The following is a 22,464-nucleotide window of genomic DNA, read 5'->3' as shown; positions in this document are numbered from 1 at the left end:
ATTTTAAATAGGTTCAGATTAGATGTCTCATTCAAAGCTGGTGGTTACTTATTATGAGAGTGGTTTGGGAAGGCCAGCTTGTTCTCTGGCTTAATGCATGGACCTTTAACCTCCAGGTATCTGCCTAGGTCAGGTCAGAAGTCAGAATGGGGTCATCTTATCCCAGGGAATGGGAGCTCAAGGCTTGGATGCCAGGTTGAGTTTGTGAGTGCGCTGTGCCGTCCGACACCAGACTTCTGAGCCACCCTAATTTCTGTTATGGGCTTTCTGATGGTGTCCCTGGTATGAGGTATGAGATGAGAAGTTTCTGAGTTTGTCTTATTTTGTCAAGTTGGTTGTAAGCTGCAATGTACTGCTGAGGAGCCCAGAGCAACCTGCAGCCATTGCTTCATGCTCCAGGCGCCGAGCTTTGCAGTGTGTGGATGGAATGAGCATGGATGTCGCATTGTGTGCTGTTGACTCAGATTCTGCTCATTACAAAAAATGTTTTCCAGTGCAGAGGAGGACAAGCCGTAGCCTCCTTTCCTCTCTAACTACATTTACTGTAGAAAGTGTCAGTTTTTCCAACGTTTGTGTTAGCAGAGAGTGAAGCCCAGTAAATCTCCCTGCACGAACGCTAATTATCCAAGTAGACTTTTCCATCTATTTGCTTACACCATAAATTGCTGTTGCTTATGAGAGTACACCTGGCAGCACCTTCTGCCTTTCATAATGCTATGGAGTGTTAACGAATTGGCTACAATTCAGTGGTTTTCACCTTTCTCACAGTGCTTATTTAAAAAAAAAATTAAAAAAATCAATTAAAAAAAACTCTTAATCCTGTCTTGGAAAATAATAGTAACCACTTCAGTACAGACTGAGATGTTGTCTGTACACTCTGCATCTCACGAAGGAGAAATGCAGATATCACACTTGAAAACCATGAAGGAAAGATGGTGTCTTGTCAGATACCTGTCTGCTTTGGAAAAGTGGTCTGTAAAGGGCTGAATCCCTGCTGCTGCTGTTGGCCTGGGTGAGAGACCTGGGTGAGCTCATTCCTGCTCTACAGTAGACATACATAAAGCAGCACAAATTAAATTTTTGGTCATGTATATTAAATGTGTACAATTTCCTAGGTACGTATGTGCTTTGGAAAGAAACTACAGATGCCTATTTCTAAAGCCAGCTGGATAAGTGAAGTATATACCTATAATTCTAAATCATAAAAACTTCTTACATCTCCAGTAGAAAGGAAAAAAGGAGGGCATGCAGCTGTAGGTTTTAGGCTTTCTTCTTGCTCATAAATACATCAGCTTTAAAATGATCTGGAAGCATTTACTTATCATTGTCATTTTGCTTACCAAGTCCAAGTATATTCCAGATTCTTTTGGTGTTTTGAGTAACTGTGCTTTTAAGGTGGAAACGTTATCAATGGGTGACTCCTCAAAAATGAGGTCTCTAGAGCTACTGGACACTGTGTTCTTTATTTGTTGGAGAGGCTGAGGTCACAGCAGGCTTGCTCAAAATTACTGGGGAATAAAGAGAATTGTGTCTTCTCGGCAGCTTTATGCTGTGTTTTCTGCAAAGGAAAACTCAGAGAAGAGTCAGTCTTCCTGTACTGGCCCACGTGCAGCCAGCGTTAACAGCAGCCCATAATATTTCTTGTACACCAGCTTGTCTTAAGCCTGGGCATTGCAACATATGAAGTGCTTCCGCCATAGATCTTCATACACAAAATACTCTGAGCAAATAGCATGAACCAAGTTTGGCCATATCTGCCATGACCAGACTTAATGCTTCCTTTTGGAAGGGGCTTTAAGAACAAAGAAAGGCAAGGAAGAAGTGAAGTTCTCCAGTAATCCTCCAGCCACCTCTCCCCTGCTGCTTTGAGCCACGATATCTCTGCGTTGTATGCTCTGTATCGCAATCAGATAGCAGCCTGTAGCACTTTGTCCCTCCAAATGGGGAATGTCTTGAGTCAATTTACATTCAGGCAGGCTAGCAGAAGGGTGTATGCACTGGCCAAGATAGCTCCCAGTGTGAAATTCCTCCATCGTGACTAATTGTGGGTGGTGAAATTCAAGATTCTGTTTTTCAGAGCATACCTGCAGCAAGGAGGATTGGTTATTGAATTTCTGAGCACCTTTTTTTAATGCCTCCTCAAGTAGTGATTCTCGCTCGTATGTTTTAAGGTATTTTATGAGGTTATTTTAGAGTGAATGCTCTAAACCCTCCTTGTGAGAATACAGCAGCCTTCACTTTTCTATACACCACCCGGAAAGTAAATGTACTTCTATCAGTGGACGCTGTTTAAGTATTAACAGGTGTGTGTTTTCACATATGTCTTTTGATAAGCTTCATCTCTACGGTGGTCTTTTCCGCATTTAAATTCAGCCATATACATATGGAGTAAAGGAAAGAATGCTGGCTTCTTAGGAACTACAGAAACCTGTGGCTTTTCTGTGGATATTCTGTACTTCATCTAATTCCCTGAGCAATACTTGTTTGACTGAACTGTGCAGACTTTGTGGGGAAATGAATTTTAGTTTCTGAGCTTTTTGCTTTGAAATTCATTTAATATTGACCCATTCATACTATTTTTGTTTTTTTGCTAGATGAAAACTTTTAATCATGAATCTATGAGATTATTTTATTATTAAAATTAAACAATTGTCCACAATTATTGCATATGTAAAAAGCAAAGTATTTCTATGACAATCTCCTTATCCATTGCATTGATTCCAGTTAGGTTTGCTCACCACCAAGTTATGCTTCAGAGATAGCTGTATATATTTCACATTGGTGATTTGGTTTAAAAATTAGGTTATTTGGAGAGCCTATCTGAAAGGATTGGTTAAAGATGTCATGGAGAAGATTGCCCAAAAAAGCATCTCAGTGATTTGCTAGAAGTGTCAATACCCGATTTTCAGGTATTCAGAACTGAATGGTGGTGGTCTTTCAGTACTTAAAGGGAGTTTATAAACAGGAGATAGGCATTTTACAGTCTGGTAGTGATCAGGCTGTGCAGAGAGGTGTGGATGTCCCATCCCTGGAGGTGCCCAAGGCTATGGATGGGGCACTGGCCTGCTTGAGCTGCCCCTATGGCACAGGGTTGGAATAGGGTGGGCTTTAGTCTATCTTCCAACACAAGTCATTGTATGACTCAGAATGAGGGCTTCAGTTTGGGAGCCTTTGTTGGGAGAAGATGCCCTCATCCCTGGCAAATGCATTCAGCTGGGCTTTGCAGTGCTACACTTGTAAACAGAAAGCAATCAGCCGAAGCCGAATCCTGCTGAATCCAGATTCACAACATAAATCCAGTAGTATGATAATCTGTCACAAATGCTTTGTGCTGTCATAGCAGTTGTTTAGCTTAAACTAAAGAGACTTTGGTTTTTTATATAAAAACATCACTTGCAACTCATTGGATTTGCTGAATTACTACTTACTGGCATTGCAAGAAGCGAAATTACACAAATAGATTCTAATATTTCCATGTAATATATGTACTTACTACAAGTAAGATACTTTCTTATTGAATGCTACTCAACTTCTTGTGTTCTATCAGTTAATTACTCACAGCTTGTTACCTTTTTTGTTTTAACTTTTCAGGAACTCTGTTCTGTCCTTTCTGTTTTGTGATCAAAGAAGTTAAAAACTCTTGTTCTAATTCTGAATTTATAAGTTTGTAATGGCAAAAAAAAAATTAAATCAGTTAACTTTGATCAAGTCTTACCCAAAACAACTCATAAATTAGTAAAATATTGATTTACTACTGTTCTAGAGTAATTCTTTCAGCAAATGCTGACTTAGTATTCTGTTATCTCCTTATTAACACATTGAACTGATTCTATCTTGTTAAACTTATTTCTAAGCTCCTGATGTTGTGGGAAAAAAAAACCTACAAAAAACAAACACCAATGCATTATTTTGATGCATAGCCCCAAAAGGGGGAGAGGGGCTGTGATTTGGGGCTGGAGGTCTTGGGGTCTTGTTGTCACACACCTGGCAGTGCAATGGTTAGCATTCATGCCCTCCACCAGATGCTGGGGGATCACCTGCATTTTATTTCCTACTCCAAGCCCACATGGCCAGTCAGGACTCCTAAGCTTTGGACTGAAGGGATTTTTACTTACGCTGTTGGCAGCAGCCCTGAGCAGCCCCTTCCTGCTGGATGTGGACCTACAGAACAGCAGAGCAAGGAGCAGGATTTCAGACCTGCAGTTGTAATGATCTTTCAAGAACGTATAGTTACTGGAAGTGCTGCTGATGGTCAATAAATTTTTCTGGTGTACTGTGCTGAATTACTACTTTCAATTCAGATGATTAAAATTACTGTACTAGACTGTGTTTTATTCTATTCTAAAACGTGTACTTTGTGGTTTAAAAACTGTACATTACAGCTGTGTGATGTTAAGGTTCGTGAGCACCTTGTCAAAAGGGTAATTCTGAAATAAGGAAGTGTTGGATAGCAAGCAAGAGGTCATGTTGGGCCTTCATTTATGATGCAGAGAATATATATATGAATGAGATTGCTCTTTATCCTTCCGGTATTGGGCTGGATCCTATTTTCTGTGAGACCATTGCCAACACTCCTTTAGAATTCAAATGGGAGCAGAACCAGCACCTGTAATGCATCACACCCAAGGAATGTGTGGAATAAGTGCATATCCTTATATTCTGTTTCAGCGAGGGTTTTCTTTTCAGGCATTTCTTTGGGGAGGTGCCACCATTTCTTCCAGCTGTGGTATCCCATAGCATTAGATGTGATTCCTTGTGTCCCTGGGAGGCAGCCCAGGCACTGCCCTTCTGCACTTTGTTTCTCAAAAAAGGCGGGCTGTGTAATTGAGCTATCAGAGCACAACACAGACCTGGATGTTATGGGATCAGATCCATCCCATATTGCTCGTGCGTAGCTAATATTATCAGATGATTGTTTGGAGACAGATGGGTAATATCTGGAGGGTGTGAATTCACGTTGGAGTAGATTGAGAGGTAAGCCTGGTAAGACAACTGCTGCTAATTGGTGCTGCTGTTTTAAGCCTGATCGAACTGGATGTGCACTGAAGGCTGAAGTGCTCAAATTAGGGCTGGGGGTACGTTCATAACTGAGTGCATGAAAGCTTCCACTGCTGCAGCCATGCTGTACCTGATCAGGCGTGAAGTATTTCAAAGTCCTGATGAACACAGGAGAGATTAATTTCGAACACGGACTACAAAAGATTGCTGAACAGCTGTTTTGGATGGGGAGAGGGGATGCTGTGCTGGGGAAGTTCTCAGTTTCTGTTTATAACCCTCCAGGTCCGCAACCAGCACTGGAGTCTCATCATGGAGAGCGTAGTCCCATCTGACAAAGGAAATTACACGTGCATTGTGGAAAACCAGTATGGCTCCATCAACCACACTTACCATCTCGATGTTGTCGGTAAGATGCCCTGTCAAACACATGAGGATGCTGTTAGTTAATGGCCAAGTTTCTTTATAAAAGCATTTAGAAGTAAGCTGATAGATTCTACTTAAATTTGACGACAATTTCATGGTATTTGGAAGAAAAGAATTCGCTGCATCAACAACTCCTGCATAACTTAATATATTATCTGTTTTCATAGTGTCTATAGGACTAATCTACCTATATCTTGGCAAAGCTGTAGTGTCTGTGCAAGGAAGCTCTTGGTAATTGCATGTTGCTGCAGTACACTTACAAGCTTACTGTAAAGAGCAAATAATAAATACTAATGCAGTTTTAAGTATTAGTGTTACAGCTTAATTTTTGCTGGTACAACTAATATTGGCACAGATTTTGTCCTGATATACCCTTGGTGATCAGCCTTGGATATAGTGTGGAATAGTTGGATAGAGTGTGGAATAGTTGTATTGAATCTGCAGAGGTTGCTATTCAAACTAATCAGTTTGGCTGTTACAACAGGACTTGGTAGTGGTACCTTTGGAGGTCTGAACTGCTGTTTCTGAAGTATGTCTGAGTGGGCTTTGCTATCCTCAGCTCGTGGGACCATCTGAGTGTTGTAAGCTCTGGGAATGAATTAATTTCAGTACAGACTGAAATTAAAAATGAATGTTATTATTGTAAGCTATTTCTGGCTGGTGACTGGCAGCCCAACTTGTTTTCTAGAGTGAATCTTAATGTAACTTTCAGTGTATTTGGTCAGAGCAAGACAAAGTTTTCATTTCGCTGTCTGTTGGTTATTTTCACATGAATAAAAGTGCATCCCTTTTAGGTTTAGGACCACTTAAATCTGCGGAAACTCCCCAGATTTGAAGGTTTAGCCTTCATGCAGTAGGAGAGGAAGAAGGGAATTTTCTGATGAGGACGCCCTCAGTCTGAAGCCACAGCACAGCTTCTATATAGTGAGCCAAGTGGCTGACAAAGCCATATTTGCCTGAACGTTTGTTTAGACACAATTTGCTGAGGGTGCAGCAGCGGTGGCTGCTGGTGCAGGCAGTGCATGGTTCCCTGCTGCTGCTTGACCTGCCTGGCCTTACGGGGGAGGATGAGCACCCAGGGACTTTTGGAAGTTCTGTAGAAATTATTTAGCTATTTTCTTAATCATTTTGGGAATCTAGATTCGTTCAACTTTGTTTTTGCTTAAAGCTGCATAAAAGGAAAGAAGCCTCTTTTGCAATAGTGGAATTTTCTTTGCTCGAGAGAAACTGATCAAAATTTCCCCTTCTTCCCCTGTTCCTTTTCCTCATTGCTGCCCCAGTCCCAGCCTGGCATGTTTCAAGGTGACTATAGATTTCTTCACCCATTTCTTTCTAGCAAATGTGTTCATGGTTGATGCGGTCACTTGAGCAAATATTTGTCAGAAGTCCTCTCACCTCCTCTCTCCCTTTGAGCTTTTTGAATGGCTTACATTGAGGAACATTGTGTAGACGTCTATTTTTCCTGGCAATAACTTATAGTGACTTGTGTGAATGAGTGGAATGGCAATAAAGATGATGTCACTTAGTGAAATGTCTATTCCTTTTCCTATAGAGAGGCAGAAATGTAAATAGTGAGGTCAAGTTCTTCAAAAGTGACTGCTGACCTGGGGTGCTGGAGTACACAGCTCATGGCACCCAAAGGACACTTGATTTTCCCTGGGGGTAAATTCACCTTTTTGTGATACTTGGGCCCTAGGAGATGGGAAAGCCAAAGCCACTTCTGCAGATCACAATCAGCATTATGGAACTCAGCATGCTTCATCGTTTCACTCCCTTTTTGCATTTGTTTTGGTGTGTGAAAGGGTATCATTGTTAGTTTAATTTGAAAGCATACTTATAGGATTGTATACCCTAAGATAACTAATATTGTGTGTTGAATATACTGAGAGTCTCTCAAGAGATTCTGCACTGGGGCTTTAAGCTGAAAGGGGCATTGATGCTAGAGAGCTCAGCCACTTCTGTGCTGCTGAAAGCTTGTGATAATTGTGGAGGTTGGGCAAGAAACCATTGAAGCAGTAAATTACAACAGGCCAGAAGGGGAAACTTTGACAGTTTTCTAGTTAAGACAGTTATACAGAAGTTAATTTTCTGGATTATTATTAATTTTTTTTCCCTTTTTTCCCTCTCTTTTTTCCTTTATATGAGTTTTCCATTCCCATAGAGCTGTAGAGAGTTATGGGTGTTTGTTTAGAGGCTATTGCACATGTAGACAACATCTTACAAGCTTCAGGTCATAATTTTAGGCCAGGTTGTGTGTGGAAAACTGTCAGTTGAAAGCCTCTGAAATTGCTTTTCCTACATGGTTTAACTGATTCCAGAGTTGATTAAGTGTAAGTAATAGCAAATGGTATTAAACATGGTAATGTATTATATGAACACAAGAGTCTGACTATATGGAGTAATGTGGAGAACCCTCTGATTATGTCACAGATTTGGGAAGTATCCCAGCAAAAATCCTGCCAAGTAATGACACAATGCTAGTTAGGAATATCCAGTATGACTTGATGCCAATAATTTTCCAAACCTTGAACTCTTTCAACAATTAAAAGCCTGGAGCCAGCAGGGCTGAGAAGTTTTTCAGTGCAAATGTAGGTGTGAATTATTCTCGTTTTTACCTTGTAATTACTTGCAAGAACCCTTTTAAAACAGTCAGCTCTGCTCAGATGGTCTTGTTCAAATTTACAAACTTGGCAAAGCACTTCTACTGGATTTTTTTACAATGCGAGTTAGAAAATACTGAAAAATAAAGCAGCGAATTGTCAGCAGCCTCTCTGTGCAACACCAAATACTTGTCCACATTGACAACATTAGGGGGAAACCATGCAGTGAAGTTGGGCAGAATGTTCTGTGCTGAACGAGGTCATTCTTGAAGTGTTTGGGACACCCTCAAGGGCCCCTGCTCCTCGCCCTTCCTGTCTCCAGGCAGGGTCTCAGGGCTGCAGCTGTGCTGATGGCATCAGTGGCTAATGGTGACCGTGCAAAATGCTGTTGGAAAGGAAGAGGAGCAGTCTCCAGCTATTTATTGGAGTGCAACCCAGAGGCTTCAATTAATATCAGCTATTTGTTGCCCAAAGCAGCATGCCAGCATGTAGTAATTGCTTACAACCCAAATGCAGAGACTGGGAGAAGGGAATGTCACTGTCTGTTTTATAGATGTGAAAACCAGCTGTGGAGCAATGAAATTTCTTGCCCTGGGTCACACAGGAAGCTGGTGGCAGAGCAAAAAATGAAGGCTGGTACTCGAGTCCTCCTCCAACACCTTAATTAAAAGAATGTACTTGCCCTTGTACAATTCAGCCCATCAGCTGCTTTCTACATGAAACTCGAGTGCCTTTCTATTCTTTTGTGTTTAATAGCAGGTAGAAACTCAAACTCACAGTTTTATAGTAAGCTTGCTAATCAACTGACTCCATTCTCATTACACATATATAAAGTCACACGGTCTTAAGGGAGAGTGCTTGAAAACTGTGATTTTCACTTATGAGTTGTATTGTAGTGAATCCGGGTTGTAGAAAGCAACGTGGGAATGCAGCCACTGAGACTTGTACATAATTAGATCACTGTTGGATTGCAATTATCGTTGGAGTACAATTTCAGCAGCGGCAGTTCTGCTTAAGCGTGGAAGTAACTAATTGAATTTATATTCTAACAGCAAAAAAGGCTTGGTCTGTTCCGTGCATACTGCAGGTAGCCATTTCTGTCCTATTTAATGTCATCATCCAGGGAAACGAACCTCGTTTTGGTTTCAGATGGAGTTCTGCACATTACCTCATTTACGGGGTCTTACGAGCAGCTGCCATGGCACGACACATCTCCCAAGAATGTGGAGTAAGAAGACCCTGCTGTTTACTATGAAAGTGAACATAACTTGTCACAAATGTGCATATATATATATTTAAAAGTCCTTTTGCAACAAGTTTAACTTTACCTTGAGCTTCTAGTTTGCATGCTAGCCACGCCTTTGGCTCACATCATTAAGGAATGAGGTCTAGAGGCATTTCAGATGGCTCTCAGCTTACGCCTCGTGCCCCAGAAATTCTGCTTATGAGTGCTTTTACCGATGGTTGTGCAGAAAAGCGCTTGTATTCTGAACCCTTGGAGGTTTAGAGGGCGTTGGGGTGAATTTTACTCATGCTTTTTACAGCGTGTTGTTAAACAAACAAAATCTCATTAAAATGGAATCTTCTTTTTGCTCTTGATACTTGTTCACTGTTTATATTTCCTTTTGTTTAGGCACAAGAAAAAAAAAAAACTTCTCTTTTGTTTCTAGTCAGCTTTATTTTTGGGTTTTCCTGTGCTCTTACAGTCTCTGGCTGTGAGCACGGAATGGGCATGTTTTTTTTAACGACATGTTTCCACTTTGCTGTTCCTGAATTCGTAAAAACATATGCATTGTTATTTGTTTTCACCAAGGCTTGTTTTGTCAAAGTGAAATTCAGAATTAGTTTGACAGAGCAGTAAAATGTTCCTTAATTTCCAAAGGATTATTTTTAGCAGCCAGGTTACATGCGAAAAGAACTGACAGCAGCTGAACTCAACGCGTGCCTCGTGCCTTGCATCACTCTTGCCTGGCAGGAGTTAAATGTAGGTATTGCAACCAAGCCCAAACTTGTGCTTCTGGCGGCTGGATTTGCAGTTGTTGATGCTCCTTGTGGGGACAAGCTTTGGCTTGACATCCTCACCCAGGTGCCTGCGGCCTGTGGCATGATGAGACGGGCTGCAAACATGCAGGTATCCCTGCTGATGCCTGCCCTCAGGTGTTGGGTTAGACCAAGAGGGAAGAAGACTTTATTTCATGTACTGATAAGGCTGAGCGTGGACTTTACACCTGGCACTTGGCTTTTGGCAAGGTGTGCACACCTGAGAAGAAATTACATAGATTGTTCAGCGCTGGAGGCTGTGCAGTTTGCTCCCAAAAACAAAGGCCACAGTGTGATGGTTTAGCTGAAGGAAAAGGAAGGCTTATGGGTCCCTCTCTTCTTTCTTAATAAGGCAAAGACATTCCCAAACCCGAGTTTTATAGCACTGAAGCTTCTGATTTCATTGGGGTAGTCTGGCTAAATTACATTTTATGAACAAATACTGGTGTCATTACTTCATCTGCTGGGTGAACGCTGCATTTGTCATGTTTGGAGTGCTTCCTGCAGAGCCTGCTGGGGGAGGACTGGCCTCCCTGTCCCACTTTCTGTCTTATTACAGCCCCTAGGCAGGCATTTCTTTTTCTTTTGATGAATGAAGAACAGGATATTGTTTCAGCCCTTTTATTATCATTTTTAATCATGCCTCCTAATTCATGCAGTATCACACTTGTGGAAATATAAGGAGGAATTTGCAGGAGTTGCCCGAAGATGCTAAGCAGACTGTTGTGTTGTTCAGCCCGCAGTTGGCACGTGTTGAGAGCCATGTCTGTGCCTGCAGGTAATCTCACAGCCACAGATTTTAGCTGGGATGCTCGCCCTTGGGGATGTTTTCCAGGGACACAAGCATCATAGATTTTGGGGGTCAGAGTAGGATTGAAAGAGATGTAGAGTTGGTGGAAGCGGACAGGGATGGAGCTGAACAGCAGGTTGGAGTGGTTAGATGTCAAGGGTTGTTTGTGGCTGTAGCAAGGTGAGGTTGAGGGCAGCGGGGCTGGGAAGATGCTGCAGTGTAAGGGTGTGGGGTCTTTTGAGAGGCTTACAGTGCAGGAAAGTAAAGATCTTGAGGGACAGGTAAGAGGGTGAGAGATCTAGGAGTACTGAAGTGTGGACAAATCAGTGAGATGTGGCATTCTGTGGCTGTTAGAGAAAAGGTTATCATGACAGCTTTGATGTGGGTGTCTTCTAACTGCTGTGCCAACATGTGTAACTTGGAATCCAGAGGTGGCTGTATTTTATGAGTTTTCTGGATTTAAATTAATTTGGTCATTGTTGGATTACTCCCATTCCCGTGGTGCAGCTTCAGCAGCAGTTGCTCCATTTAAACGTAAAAACAAAGTGATATATGATTTAATTGTGATGTAAAAGCCTCATTAAAAATAGTAGTTTGTTAAGTACTTTTGGATGTTAAACTACTCTGTAAATGTAAAATGTTATGATTATTATTTCATATTACTATTTAAAAGGTTTCATGAATATGCTGAAATTTGACTGCGTTCATGGAAGGAAAAACACAGATACCGTCAGAGTTTGAATAATGAACTCAATGTTGACCAGTTTTTACCATTTTTATAAGATGCTTATGAAAGTTTAAAATGTGTATTTATTTTTTTTAGTTTACAATCACCATTGTAAAGTAGGTGATCAAAGCAGTAGATTGTAATTAGTTCATGTATTCTGTATTAACAAGTTAATGCATGTCTATTTGTTCACTGTAAACATCTGATAGATGGTCAAGTGGGAGGAAATAGCTGTGCTGATTTTACACTTGAAGGAATCTCTCCATTAGGTTATGTATAATCCCAATCAGAAAAACAGTTGTAGAAGTGTGACTAATAACTGTAGAAGATGAGAGATAAAAGATTTCTGGTTTTGGAGCACAGACTTTGTGTCCATGCATGGCCAGGCGTGTCTGGAAAACTTTGCCTGGTAATCCAGGTAAACCTGAATTACTAGAAATATGATGGCACGTCTGTAATCGGGGTCTTATGTGGGAGAGATGGTATTTGGATGGCAAACCTCGGGTAGAACCTGGTGGGAAGCCCAGTTTGCTGGATCCCGGTGTTGTCTCTGTGGCTTGGTGAAACAGCTGAGTGCTGTGAACAGTAGAAAGAATGATGTCTCTGCATGTAAAACTTAATGCAGTTTCTGGAAATGGACAGAGCAATAAGATATTACCACTTGCCTGTGAGAAGCTGCAAGTTGGTTTTCATTATCTCTTGTAGCCTTTTTTTTTTAGGGCATGGTGGAAAGAATATTTCAGCTATTCTTTGTTCTGTTTATGTTTTTCTCACACCAAAGTAAGACCTCTCCTCTCTTTGTTTAGACATGCATGAAGATTTTGCTTATGCATGTGCTGTGTCAGAGGTATTGCAAGTTTCAGGGTTAGCGCTGAACATCACTGTGCTATGGCTGCTTTTGCTCCATGATGCCAATGAAACACACATGATGTGATCCTGACAGTTTTGCTTTAAGGACAAACTGCTCCTAAAGCCTTGTTGGTGGTTTTATGTTTTACAGCAAGAACATTCGTGTTGTCTGCCATAGGCCTTGGCTTTCTGGACATTTCTCTGTCTCATTTAATCCCCCAGTATACAAATTGGCTTAGTGGGTAGTTTTAGCTAGTTCTGATTGTGATTTTTCTGCTGTTCTCATTGACAAGAACAGGATTTGTGTTGAGCAACTCATTCAATCTTATTGCAGCTTTTTCTTCCTTGGCTTGCTGCCATGTGAGAAGAGGTGTGCAGATGAACTGATGCTATAAAGGTGCTAGGCAAAGATGAATTTTAGCTAGGATGTGTATAAGACCACAAGCTAAAGCTCTACCGTAGGCTGTCCAAAGAGACAGATGGGAGAACATAAGTGGGAACTTTGCCTGCTGTAATAACAGTGCCATTACTTCCAATTGGAGGTGAAGGTGGTGAAGCCAAGGGCAAAGAGTTTGAATACATCTGATTCATTTCTGCAAAGTTTTAAAAAGGCACTGCCTCGTACTCTGCTGATGTTGGTTAGCAGGAGGGTTTTGATGGCACGGGAAGGTTGGGTAGAATGGTAAATATTTTGCTTTGAGTAGGAGGCTGCCTGCTTTTGATGCTTGTGACAAAATGTCTGCAGAAAGAAATACCTCACGTTTATATAAAAGATTCCTGAATTAAAGGAGAGGTTAGAATGTAGTTGTGGATGTCAGCTACCTCACTGCCCTCCCCGTGGCCCCATGCTGCTCTAGGCCTTGCAGGTTTCTATGTGATGGCCAGGAGCCCTGACGCCCCTCAGAGCTCCTGGCCACTGAGACTACCTCTCTGAAGCATGGGAAATGCTGATATATGGAGACTCATGCTGCACAGGAATGTTGGACGAGAACTTGCTGGCTAGTACCTATTGGTAAAAGGTGCCAAAATTTGCAAGGCATGATTTCATCAGCACTGGTAATGCTGGTCTGATCTGCAGGCTGTTCTGCTTGTCGGTCTGAAGGCTCCTGCTCTTTATCAAATGCTCTTGCCAGGGATGGTTGTTATCTCTCAACATTTAATGACAGTGATCTGTTACTCCTTATAGCCTTAAAGCTTCTCATGGTTTTGCGGAGAGCTTGAGAAGGGAGCATCGTCCCTGATGTGCCGTGGATGATACCTTGGTGTGCATAAATTTCCTCAGAGGTGGTGGTTTGAGGGGTGTGTATGTATGCACCTGTAAATGGAACATGACAGTTCAGCAGCACTTCTGAATTGGCTATAAACAACACGCAGGGCTTCATACTAGGCAGAAGGGAAACCAAACTGACATGCAGCTGGTAGAAGCTGCTCAGCTCCTGGCTCACGTATATACCGTGTATGACATTAATTAGCAAAGGCATTTTGCCTGCACCTGCTCAGTTGTTTCTGATCTTCTGCAAGAGCAGCCAGCACCCAGCCTTACTCCTACACACCACTGAACAAATAGTGGGCTTAGCAGTGTTTGCCCTCCAGCCTTTCATAGAGTACAGACCCCATAAGCAATTGCTTGTTTCTAAGAAGGGAAGTGAAGGTTTGGCTTGGCCATATGTAGCAAGCTACCTTGAAGGAGAAAATTCCTCTGGGGGCTCTGACATCTGTTTGGTTAGACCCCTCCTATGCCACTCCACCTAGGGGTATGGAAAGCAAGTGCAATTTCAAGGCAGATCCTTGGATAAGACTGTTTATAGGGAAACCTGAGTGGCAGTTCCTCATGCCTTGGCTGCCTCTGGAAATCTCCTCAATGGTGCTCTCTAATTCAGAGAGCAATAATTAATCCAGCCTCTGAGTGCTTGTGGACTGGGGCCAGATTAGCAGTTTGTGTAAGTGGGATTTTTCGTGAAGGACACTGACTGTTGTGTCTCTCCTTCCAAACCAGTTCATTGATTGTCAGCCAGAGTAGGCTGCTCTACTGGTAGAGCTTTCCTCATTTAATGTGAGGGATTAGGCATTCATCTCTTAATGGTTGATATTTAGCCCAAACTGGTAGTGATTGCAGACTGTGGTCAGCCCAGTAAATGTCCTTACACACTGAAATATTTAAATCCAAGTATATGAATGGAAAAAGCTGTGCTTGTGTTTTTTTTTTTTTTTTTTTTTTTTTTTTTTTTTTTTTTTTTAAGGCTAAAGAGTCAGTCCTGCAAGTTTGAGGTGCAAAGTGAAAGGCATGGCAAGGGCACATGATTACTGCCTAGCCTAAAAGACTTTAGGATGCTTTTAGACACCTGTAATTTACAGATCATGAATGCTTTTCAAAGCAACAGATGTTGCACAGTGATTGAGTGTACAGAATCTCTACTGAGGTCTCTGGATCCAGAATGGTTACTGATGCCACGCTTAGAGGCATTATTGGAGCTCTCTGTAGCTTCACAGCATCAACTGTCAAGATGATTCCTTAGGAGTTGGTAGTATTTCAAGACTGATGATAAAGGCTCTGGTAAATGTGTTTGTCTAATGAAAAGCTTACTTCTAGTTTTATTTTCCCCTTTTAATTGAGAATCTCTCCATTGTCCCCAGAACTCTTGCATTTGCTATTCAGCTTTTATTTTCTTAGCTTGCACTTAAATCACACGCTTGCAAGGAGAGGAAACAAGCACATTCAAAAGGAAAAAATAAATAGTTTCCATTTTTCTTTTTCTTTCTGAAATGAATCAAATGCCTTATCCAAAGCCCATTGAATTCCATGTGAGCTCTTCCCCTGACTTCAATGGGCTTTGGTTCTGGCTTTTAGCTCCCATGAAAGGTCCTGAACTGTCTGTCCTGGGATGGCAGGGAGGCTTGGATAGACAATTGCCAGAGCTCTTCTCAGCCCTCGATACAGCCAGGTTGCTAAGGAGACTTGGCCTTTAGATGGGACCTGGAGCTCATTGCTTCCGGGGTTATTGTCTCCTTTCCCTGCCAGCACACTCCAGGAGCGGCAGTGTCACTTTTTCAGTCACAATAGGCTCTCTCTTGGTTCTGGCAGCAGCAAGCCCTGTCCTACATCTTTCTTCAGCTGGCATGCTCAGCGAGCAGCCTCTCTTCTGTGTTTTTTCATTCCTGCACCTCCAAGATGCCAAGACCAGTGGTAAGATCAGATCTTCTGGTCACTGTTGGCTGTAAAATTTGTCTTCTGGCCCCTGTTGACTGCCTCCATCTCTTGGCATCTTCATCTCATGTCCTTGCATCATGATGTTCCTGCCTCTCACCTCTTAGATTTCCCTCTCCGTTAGTTGCTGTGGGTCAGCAAAAATACTGGTGGAGATGAAGCCAAACACTGGAGACAGGTGACGTTCTGTAGGAACCACCTGCCCAAGGGCTTTAAACTTCTGAAAAGGCCAGTTCTCAGGAGCTCTTTGGGAAGCATGCAGGCTCCAGTAGTAGCTTCCAGGCTGGCTTCCCTGCACTGCTGGTGGCAGGATTTGCTGCTTGCCACCCATCTCCTGGTGTCCATTTGTGCCCATTTTTAGGAAACTTGGAATTTTCCAGCTGCCTTGCATTCTTTACAGTTTCCTGTCTTGGAGAAAGGCATTCTAAAGTTTTAACATTAACAGACTAAATGAGAGTTTCTTCTGAGCCATTGGGCAGCTCTCTTTGTCCATTGTCTTTTCCGACAGCAAACTGTTTGCCGATAGATAAGCTATCAGAACTGTTCAAGCAATTTTGAGCAGAAATATTTAAGCCCTGGATGCTTTTATGGTGGTGTAGACTTCACTTAAATGCTTGTAGCCTTGAATTTGACATTCCTTACACGATCAGCCAGTTTCACTGCTGTCTGTAGATAATTGTCTCCCCAAATGGAGCCGTTCTTATTTTGAAGCAAAACTGCAAATTGGGGAAAACAAACTGGTGTCTTCTTTTTAAGCAATCTTTCTCTCTAGGTCAGCCCAAGCCATTCTATGAGTATATGAAAGATAACCTACAGAGATCTATACACACTGATTTAGTTTGGCTTGCTTTCAGATCAACATACAGAAAGTATTCTTCATTTTTAAACTTCCATTGTGCTTTAGTATAACCAGAAAAGTCTACTCAAGCAAGCAGGGCGTATCCATGAAAAAACTTGTAGATCTATATGTAGTTGACTAAGTAATTAATATTTATGGTAGCAGAACTTGTATCTACTACTTTTTATGGTCTTCATAATGTAGTGTTTAGTGTGCTTGAAGACAGTTAATCTTTGGGGGCAATCTTCTGTACTATAGCATAAGCTGTTTTTGAAAGGTTGTGTTAGCAGTGAGAATGGAACACTAAATTTTAAGTAGCCAGATGGCAAAGATTTATTTCTTGAGGTTCAATTCAACAACGATGAACGAAGGGCCATATTGAGACCAGTAGGGTATCAGAGTTGCAACCTTGATTGCCAGCTTATTCAATATGAAAATGTTGTTTGAGTGAAATAACTAGGGATATACAGAGTCACTATAGTTTAGCGATGGTCCTAACTGTAATTAGTACATTATGTAACATCACATTCAGCAGCTTGTAAGATATTTGAGAAAGCATCTTTAACTCTTATACTAGTATTTAATAAAAAGGAAAATACGATATTCCATATAACAGTAGCATAGCCAGTTGTTTGAGTGGTGATAACGGCTTGTATTTTAAATGTGAAAAAGTGATGTGAGATTTATGAATGCGGTTTGTGACAGTACCTACATGTATGTAGTTTGGTGAGAAATAGCAAAGACAGGATAACATCCTGGGGTGACAGTTTCCAAGCAATGATACTGTACAGAATTTAGCCATTAGTGGAAGTTCCGTCTGCATTTTGTTACTTTCCCCAGCACACGTATCATTTCTTATGGCCCATGGATTCCAGGATTGACATGAAAGCCCTCTGAAGGAGCATTGTGATATTTATGGTCCTCTGTGTTTCTTGTGCGCAGACAGGAGCACTCCCTTCTACTGAGGCAGGGGAGCTGAATGAGTACTAGACATGGCTCTGCATGTTGGAGGGTAACTGAAGTTTCTTTTTCAGCACACATACCCTCAGAGCAGAAATTTCACAAACGTTTTCCCTATACATGCGCATACTCTCTTTAATTGTTTAAGGAATTTGGGATAAGAATGTAAGAACTTTGCTTTTGCTTCTCTGCTTGGCCTTTTCTATTTTGGTAGAGGAGACGTTTGACAGTCATTGATAAAAGATTAAATCACTGATGGCTATCAGGATAAACTAAACACATTTCGTGTGTTGGTGCTGCCATAGTGGGAACTTTTCCAAGATGTTTCAGGCCTCGTTCTCTGGTTTGCTTAAGGGCAGCGAGTAAGGTCACAAAGGAAATCAAACCCTGATGTGGAGAAATGAAACATGAGGCCTACTGACTTCTAAAAAACATTTTAAATAACATTCTCTAAGGTTTCATTTTATACCGAAGGCAGCTGTAATAAGTTTTGGAAGATGGTGTAAGGTTTCTATTAAAGAGAGATCTTGCTTGCTGTTTTTGTACCCAAATGAAGGGGTGAGGGAGATGGAATTAGAGCTTATTTAGGATAAGGTGAGAAACTTCAAAAGTTTTCTCTAGAACGGGTAGAATAGTAATTTGTACAATCTACTGTAATTCACAAGTAAAAACACAAAGTTAAACCGTTCCTAGGTCTTTTGAAAACGACATACATAGCCATGGAATAATTTAATAACTGCAATACAAATGCGCTTTTGCCACAAGTCAAATAAGAGTGCTGCTTTGTAGTGTGCTGCCAGCATAGCCTCAGTGAATAAATTCCCAGTAGATGTTTGCCGCATGCCAAATATATTGGACGGTATGAAAGATCCCATTGTTCCATGGGCATCATTATTTGCTGTTACACTCGCAATGTTTGCTTGTGAAACAGTTTATTGGAAACTAGTGTGTTTAAGAAGGAGCACTTGATTTGAAATTCAGTTGATCTGGCTCTTAACGCCAAAGCTTTCGCAGCGCACAGCCTCTAAAAATAAATATTTAGATTTGCTCCTTTTTTGCTGATCTTCAGAAAAAAAAAATTCCTGGAGCACTGAATCTCAGACACTGATGAGCAGTGGGCTCTTCGCTTCTGATTCATAGACTGAACCTGTGTATGGGTCAGTATTAACTTTATACTCATGAAAAGATATGCGTAGAGTTAAGCTTTCATATGGGCTGCCCAGGGACGTGGTGGAGTCACCAGCCCTGGAGGTTGTGTACAGGGACATGGTTTAGTGACAACTGTTGGTAATGGGCAGATGGTTGGATTGGATGGTCTTGTAGGTTCCTTCCAACCTTGGTGATTCTGTGATTCTGTGATGAGAAAATGAGTTCCCACTTACAGATGGATTAAGAGCTGCAGTTGGCTGAAGGGTTGCTGTGTCCAGGCTCATGCCCAGATCATCACCAGGGAAATTTGAGCAGCATTCAGGTTGGGCTTGGTGGCAGTGGTGGGAAATTGCCTCACCTCGTAACTGAGGAGAAGGCTCCCATCGATGCTTTGCTCAGAAACATCCACAAATCCAGGCTTGGAACGCTGGCTGCAATGCCTCTCTGGATGCCCAGATGAAGAATGTATTCAGTGATGCCAGCTCAATGAACAGCATTTATGAAATGCTTAGGCTAGCAAATAAATGATAAACTACATTGGCTCACATTAAGTATATTATTTTTATTTATTTATTTATTCTAAATGGCTCAGTATTGGTTTGAGTCCTGCTCAGGATAACAAATTAGTATTTCTGCTTCTCAATCTGAGTAGAGTGTTGCTGTAGTATTGATCAGAGTGTTCTAAAAACTGAAGCTGTCTGGGATGTGTCGTGTATGGTGCATTCTGGAGCTGAGAGTTTTGCTGCTGCATTTAGGAAATATCTTTTGGTTTACTGTAATACCTTATTGGTTCAATTAAAAAAAAAACAAACCTGATTGTTTGCCCCAAATTGGTGGAGGTTTAGTCCAGTTACAGTGTTTCGAAACTTGGAGGTACTTCATCAGACTAACTCTTGAAAAAGAAGATATTTGCCTTGCTTGTCTGCACTACAAAAAATGCACAAAGCTTTTAGTCAAGGCTTGTCCCCTCCCCCCAAATAACTATTCTTTACATTACAAGTGTAGTGCTCAAGTCATCTCCTTTGAACTGTAGTTTTCGTTATACGTTTTGGCTGCAGTGTTATTTCGGAGGAGTCAGCCAACAGGCTTACAGGGCTTTTTGGCTCGAGTTCACTTACAGTTTTCTTGGCAGCTCTGCTTATTTATGCATCTTTATTTCTCTCTCTTTCTCTTGCTCCTCACCCTCCCCACTGGAACAGAGCGATCACCGCACCGGCCCATCCTCCAAGCTGGCCTTCCAGCAAATGCCTCAGCTGTAGTCGGAGGCGATGTCGAGTTTGTCTGCAAAGTCTACAGTGATGCTCAACCCCACATTCAGTGGATAAAACACGTAGAGAAGAATGGCAGTAAATACGGACCAGATGGACTGCCTTACCTTCAGGTTTTAAAGGTGAGGCATTGCAGATGCTGCTACTGCTGGTGACAGCTTCTTTAAAAAATGTATTTGATGTAAATCCAAGGATTTTGAGATCGGAACTTCTTTTGAAATTGGAAGTGTTTGTTACAAATGAAAAGTTAGATAAACATTTGGTAGCTTGAATGCTAATTATGCAGCTTATAGATGCTTTTGATTTCTTTTTTTTTTTAAACTTCCTTGAAGTCCTTCATCTCTAAACATTTCAGGCACGGCTCGTTCAGAAAAGAACGAAAACCCTCTTAAATAACTTCACTGATGTTCCCTCACCCTGTTTGTTTCAAAGACTGTTTAGACACATGACACCTGTTGCCAAAAGTTTGTCGGAGGGTTGGGTTTTCTGGATGCTGAGCCTGTGAGGATGTCCATTTGTCCCCAGTGTGATGTGGCATATCGGTGGCACCGGGTTGTTCTGCACCGTGGAGTTTTCCAAGCTGGTTGGCGATGCTTCGGATTAAAAAAAAACAAGCAAACAAAACTCAGACCCTAAATGTTTTGCCCATGATGCTTGCATGAAGTGGAAATCGTATTCGTATGAGGTGTTGGTGGTGGGACCTTAGACAGATTTGTGTCCTTTTTGGACAGCAGTTACATTGTTCTCCTGTGTTATTGGTCTATTCTAGCATTCGGGGATAAATAGTTCCAATGCTGAAGTGCTGACACTGTACAATGTGACAGAGGCGGACGCTGGAGAATATATTTGTAAGGTCTCCAATTATATAGGGGAGGCCAACCAGTCTGCCTGGCTCTCTGTTCTGCCGAGTTTACAAGGTAACAATGTTTTTTAAAGAAAGCTGGATGTAGAAGCTGGAAAAAAAAAAATAATGGTGCTTTGGGAGACTGCAGGCAGCTTGTAGGATAACTCCTTGGCCTTGTGGTATATTTGTAATCCTCCTTTGGTGTTGCAACTGGTATTACGCCAGCAGCCATGGAAAAATTCCCACAATATTCTGTGTGCTATATTCAGTGGTTTCTGACGTTGGTCTTTATTCTCTCTTGTGTCTGGTGTCTGTGTGTTCATTTATGTTCAGTTTTGTTGTTAATCCCTGCGTACTTTGCAGTTCTCATCTAAGGTACTTGATGGGTGATGTAATTACAGTCTAATTGGTGTATCACATGCACACACATACACATGTGTGCATGCACTTATGAAATGTTCACATAAGTGCCCATTGAAGCACTTATGGCCTCCATTCATCCATTCCTGGTGGGGTAATAACCCATCATGAGCAATAAAGATTGGCAACAGTGTGACTGCAACTCACAACTAAATTTACTCAGAAATGGTCTTGTAAAAATACTTTTATTTTATCATCACATACTTCAAAGTAATGTTTTTGGGTGGAATACAGATAACAAACAACAACCGTCTCTATTTAAAATGATTTTTGTAAATCTTGAGAACAGAAGCTTTGGCATGGATTCTTGTTGTACTCATCTTGGGACATCTAGAGAGTTCCATGTCTAAGAGTCTCTGGGTTTTGGATTCTGTCTATTTGTAAAAGATTGGAGAAGCACTGAATCCCTGATAGGTTTGGTGCATAATGACCTAACAGTGCTTCTTGATTTAACTTCACTGCAGCAGATGATGCAGGGACCATCGGCTGCGTGAGACTTCTGCCAAGTGGTGTCATTTGGAGCAGAATTTACCCTCTTTTGACTTTTTAATAAATATATACATATATATTTGTAAACTAATTCTTCTGATGCGGGTAACTACATATAAAGGATACCACATTCTGTGTCTGTTTTCTCTTTGCTTTTCTTTCAACACTCTTTTATTGAAAACAAGGGAGAAGGAAAAACAAAACAAAACAAAACAAAACATTTGTGGGTTAATTTTTCCATGTCATATGATTGCATGCATGTCTAGGTGGTGAGTTTTGGTCTGGTGAAGGGTGTTGATTACTTTCTGAGGTGAGCTGGGACCTGTTGGTAAACGCCTTTTGGAAGAGGGATTGTGGATGGGGAAGGAGCTTTGCATCTCTCTACCTCTGCCTTTCCGAAGCGCAAAGCCCTGTGGCTCCATCTCCCTATCCACAAGAGTTCTCTCAGTGTCTAGCTTTTTCTCTTGCTTCCCTCTTTTTTTTTTTCTAGGCTGCCGGTGTTAACACTACGGACAAAGAAATTGAGGTTCTCTATATACGGAATGTAACTTTTGAGGATGCTGGGGAGTATACATGCTTGGCGGGTAATTCTATTGGGATATCCTTTCACACTGCATGGTTGACAGTTCTGCCAGGTATACACTGCTTTCTTTCAGTGGTTTTTCCTCTTTTTTTTCCCCCTTGTTGAGTTCTGCAGAATTAGCACAGCTTCTGTCTCAGAAAATGACTTTGGGCTTCCTCAACATTTTTATGGTGATTATACAATGATTGTATGTGCAGTCACACTTGTCGCAAGCCAGTGGATTGTCTTGTGACACATTCTAGTCTACAAGTCCAAATCCCTTTAAAAAAAAACAAACCAAA

General features: G+C 41.5%; 1 protein-coding gene across 7 annotated transcripts in view; it reads left to right on the top strand.

Moving 5' to 3' along the window:
- FGFR2 (fibroblast growth factor receptor 2) overlaps positions 1 to 22,464 on the top strand; it is a 76,560-nt gene that overhangs the window by 27,075 nt on the left and 27,021 nt on the right. For 4 of the 7 annotated variants that reach the window (XM_042863667.1, XM_042863669.1, XM_042863666.1 and 1 more), the window contains 3 exons: positions 5,281 to 5,404; positions 19,779 to 19,969; positions 20,617 to 20,764. In XM_042863667.1, coding sequence (XP_042719601.1) covers positions 5,281 to 5,404; positions 19,779 to 19,969; positions 20,617 to 20,764 — 463 coding nt within the window. Of the gene's footprint in view, positions 1 to 5,280; positions 5,405 to 19,778; positions 19,970 to 20,616; positions 20,765 to 22,090; positions 22,236 to 22,464 lie in introns of all 7 variants that reach the window. The other 3 variants (XM_042863670.1, XM_042863668.1, XM_042863672.1) reach the window with 1 other exon arrangement.

Source organism: Lagopus leucura, unplaced genomic scaffold, assembly GCF_019238085.1.
Source record: "Lagopus leucura isolate 7727_CA_CO unplaced genomic scaffold, USGS_WTPT01 Super-Scaffold_741, whole genome shotgun sequence".
Taxonomy (NCBI): domain Eukaryota; kingdom Metazoa; phylum Chordata; class Aves; order Galliformes; family Phasianidae; genus Lagopus; species Lagopus leucura.
The sequence above is the reverse complement of the archived record's forward strand: the minus strand, read 5'-3'. Positions and strand labels throughout refer to the sequence as shown.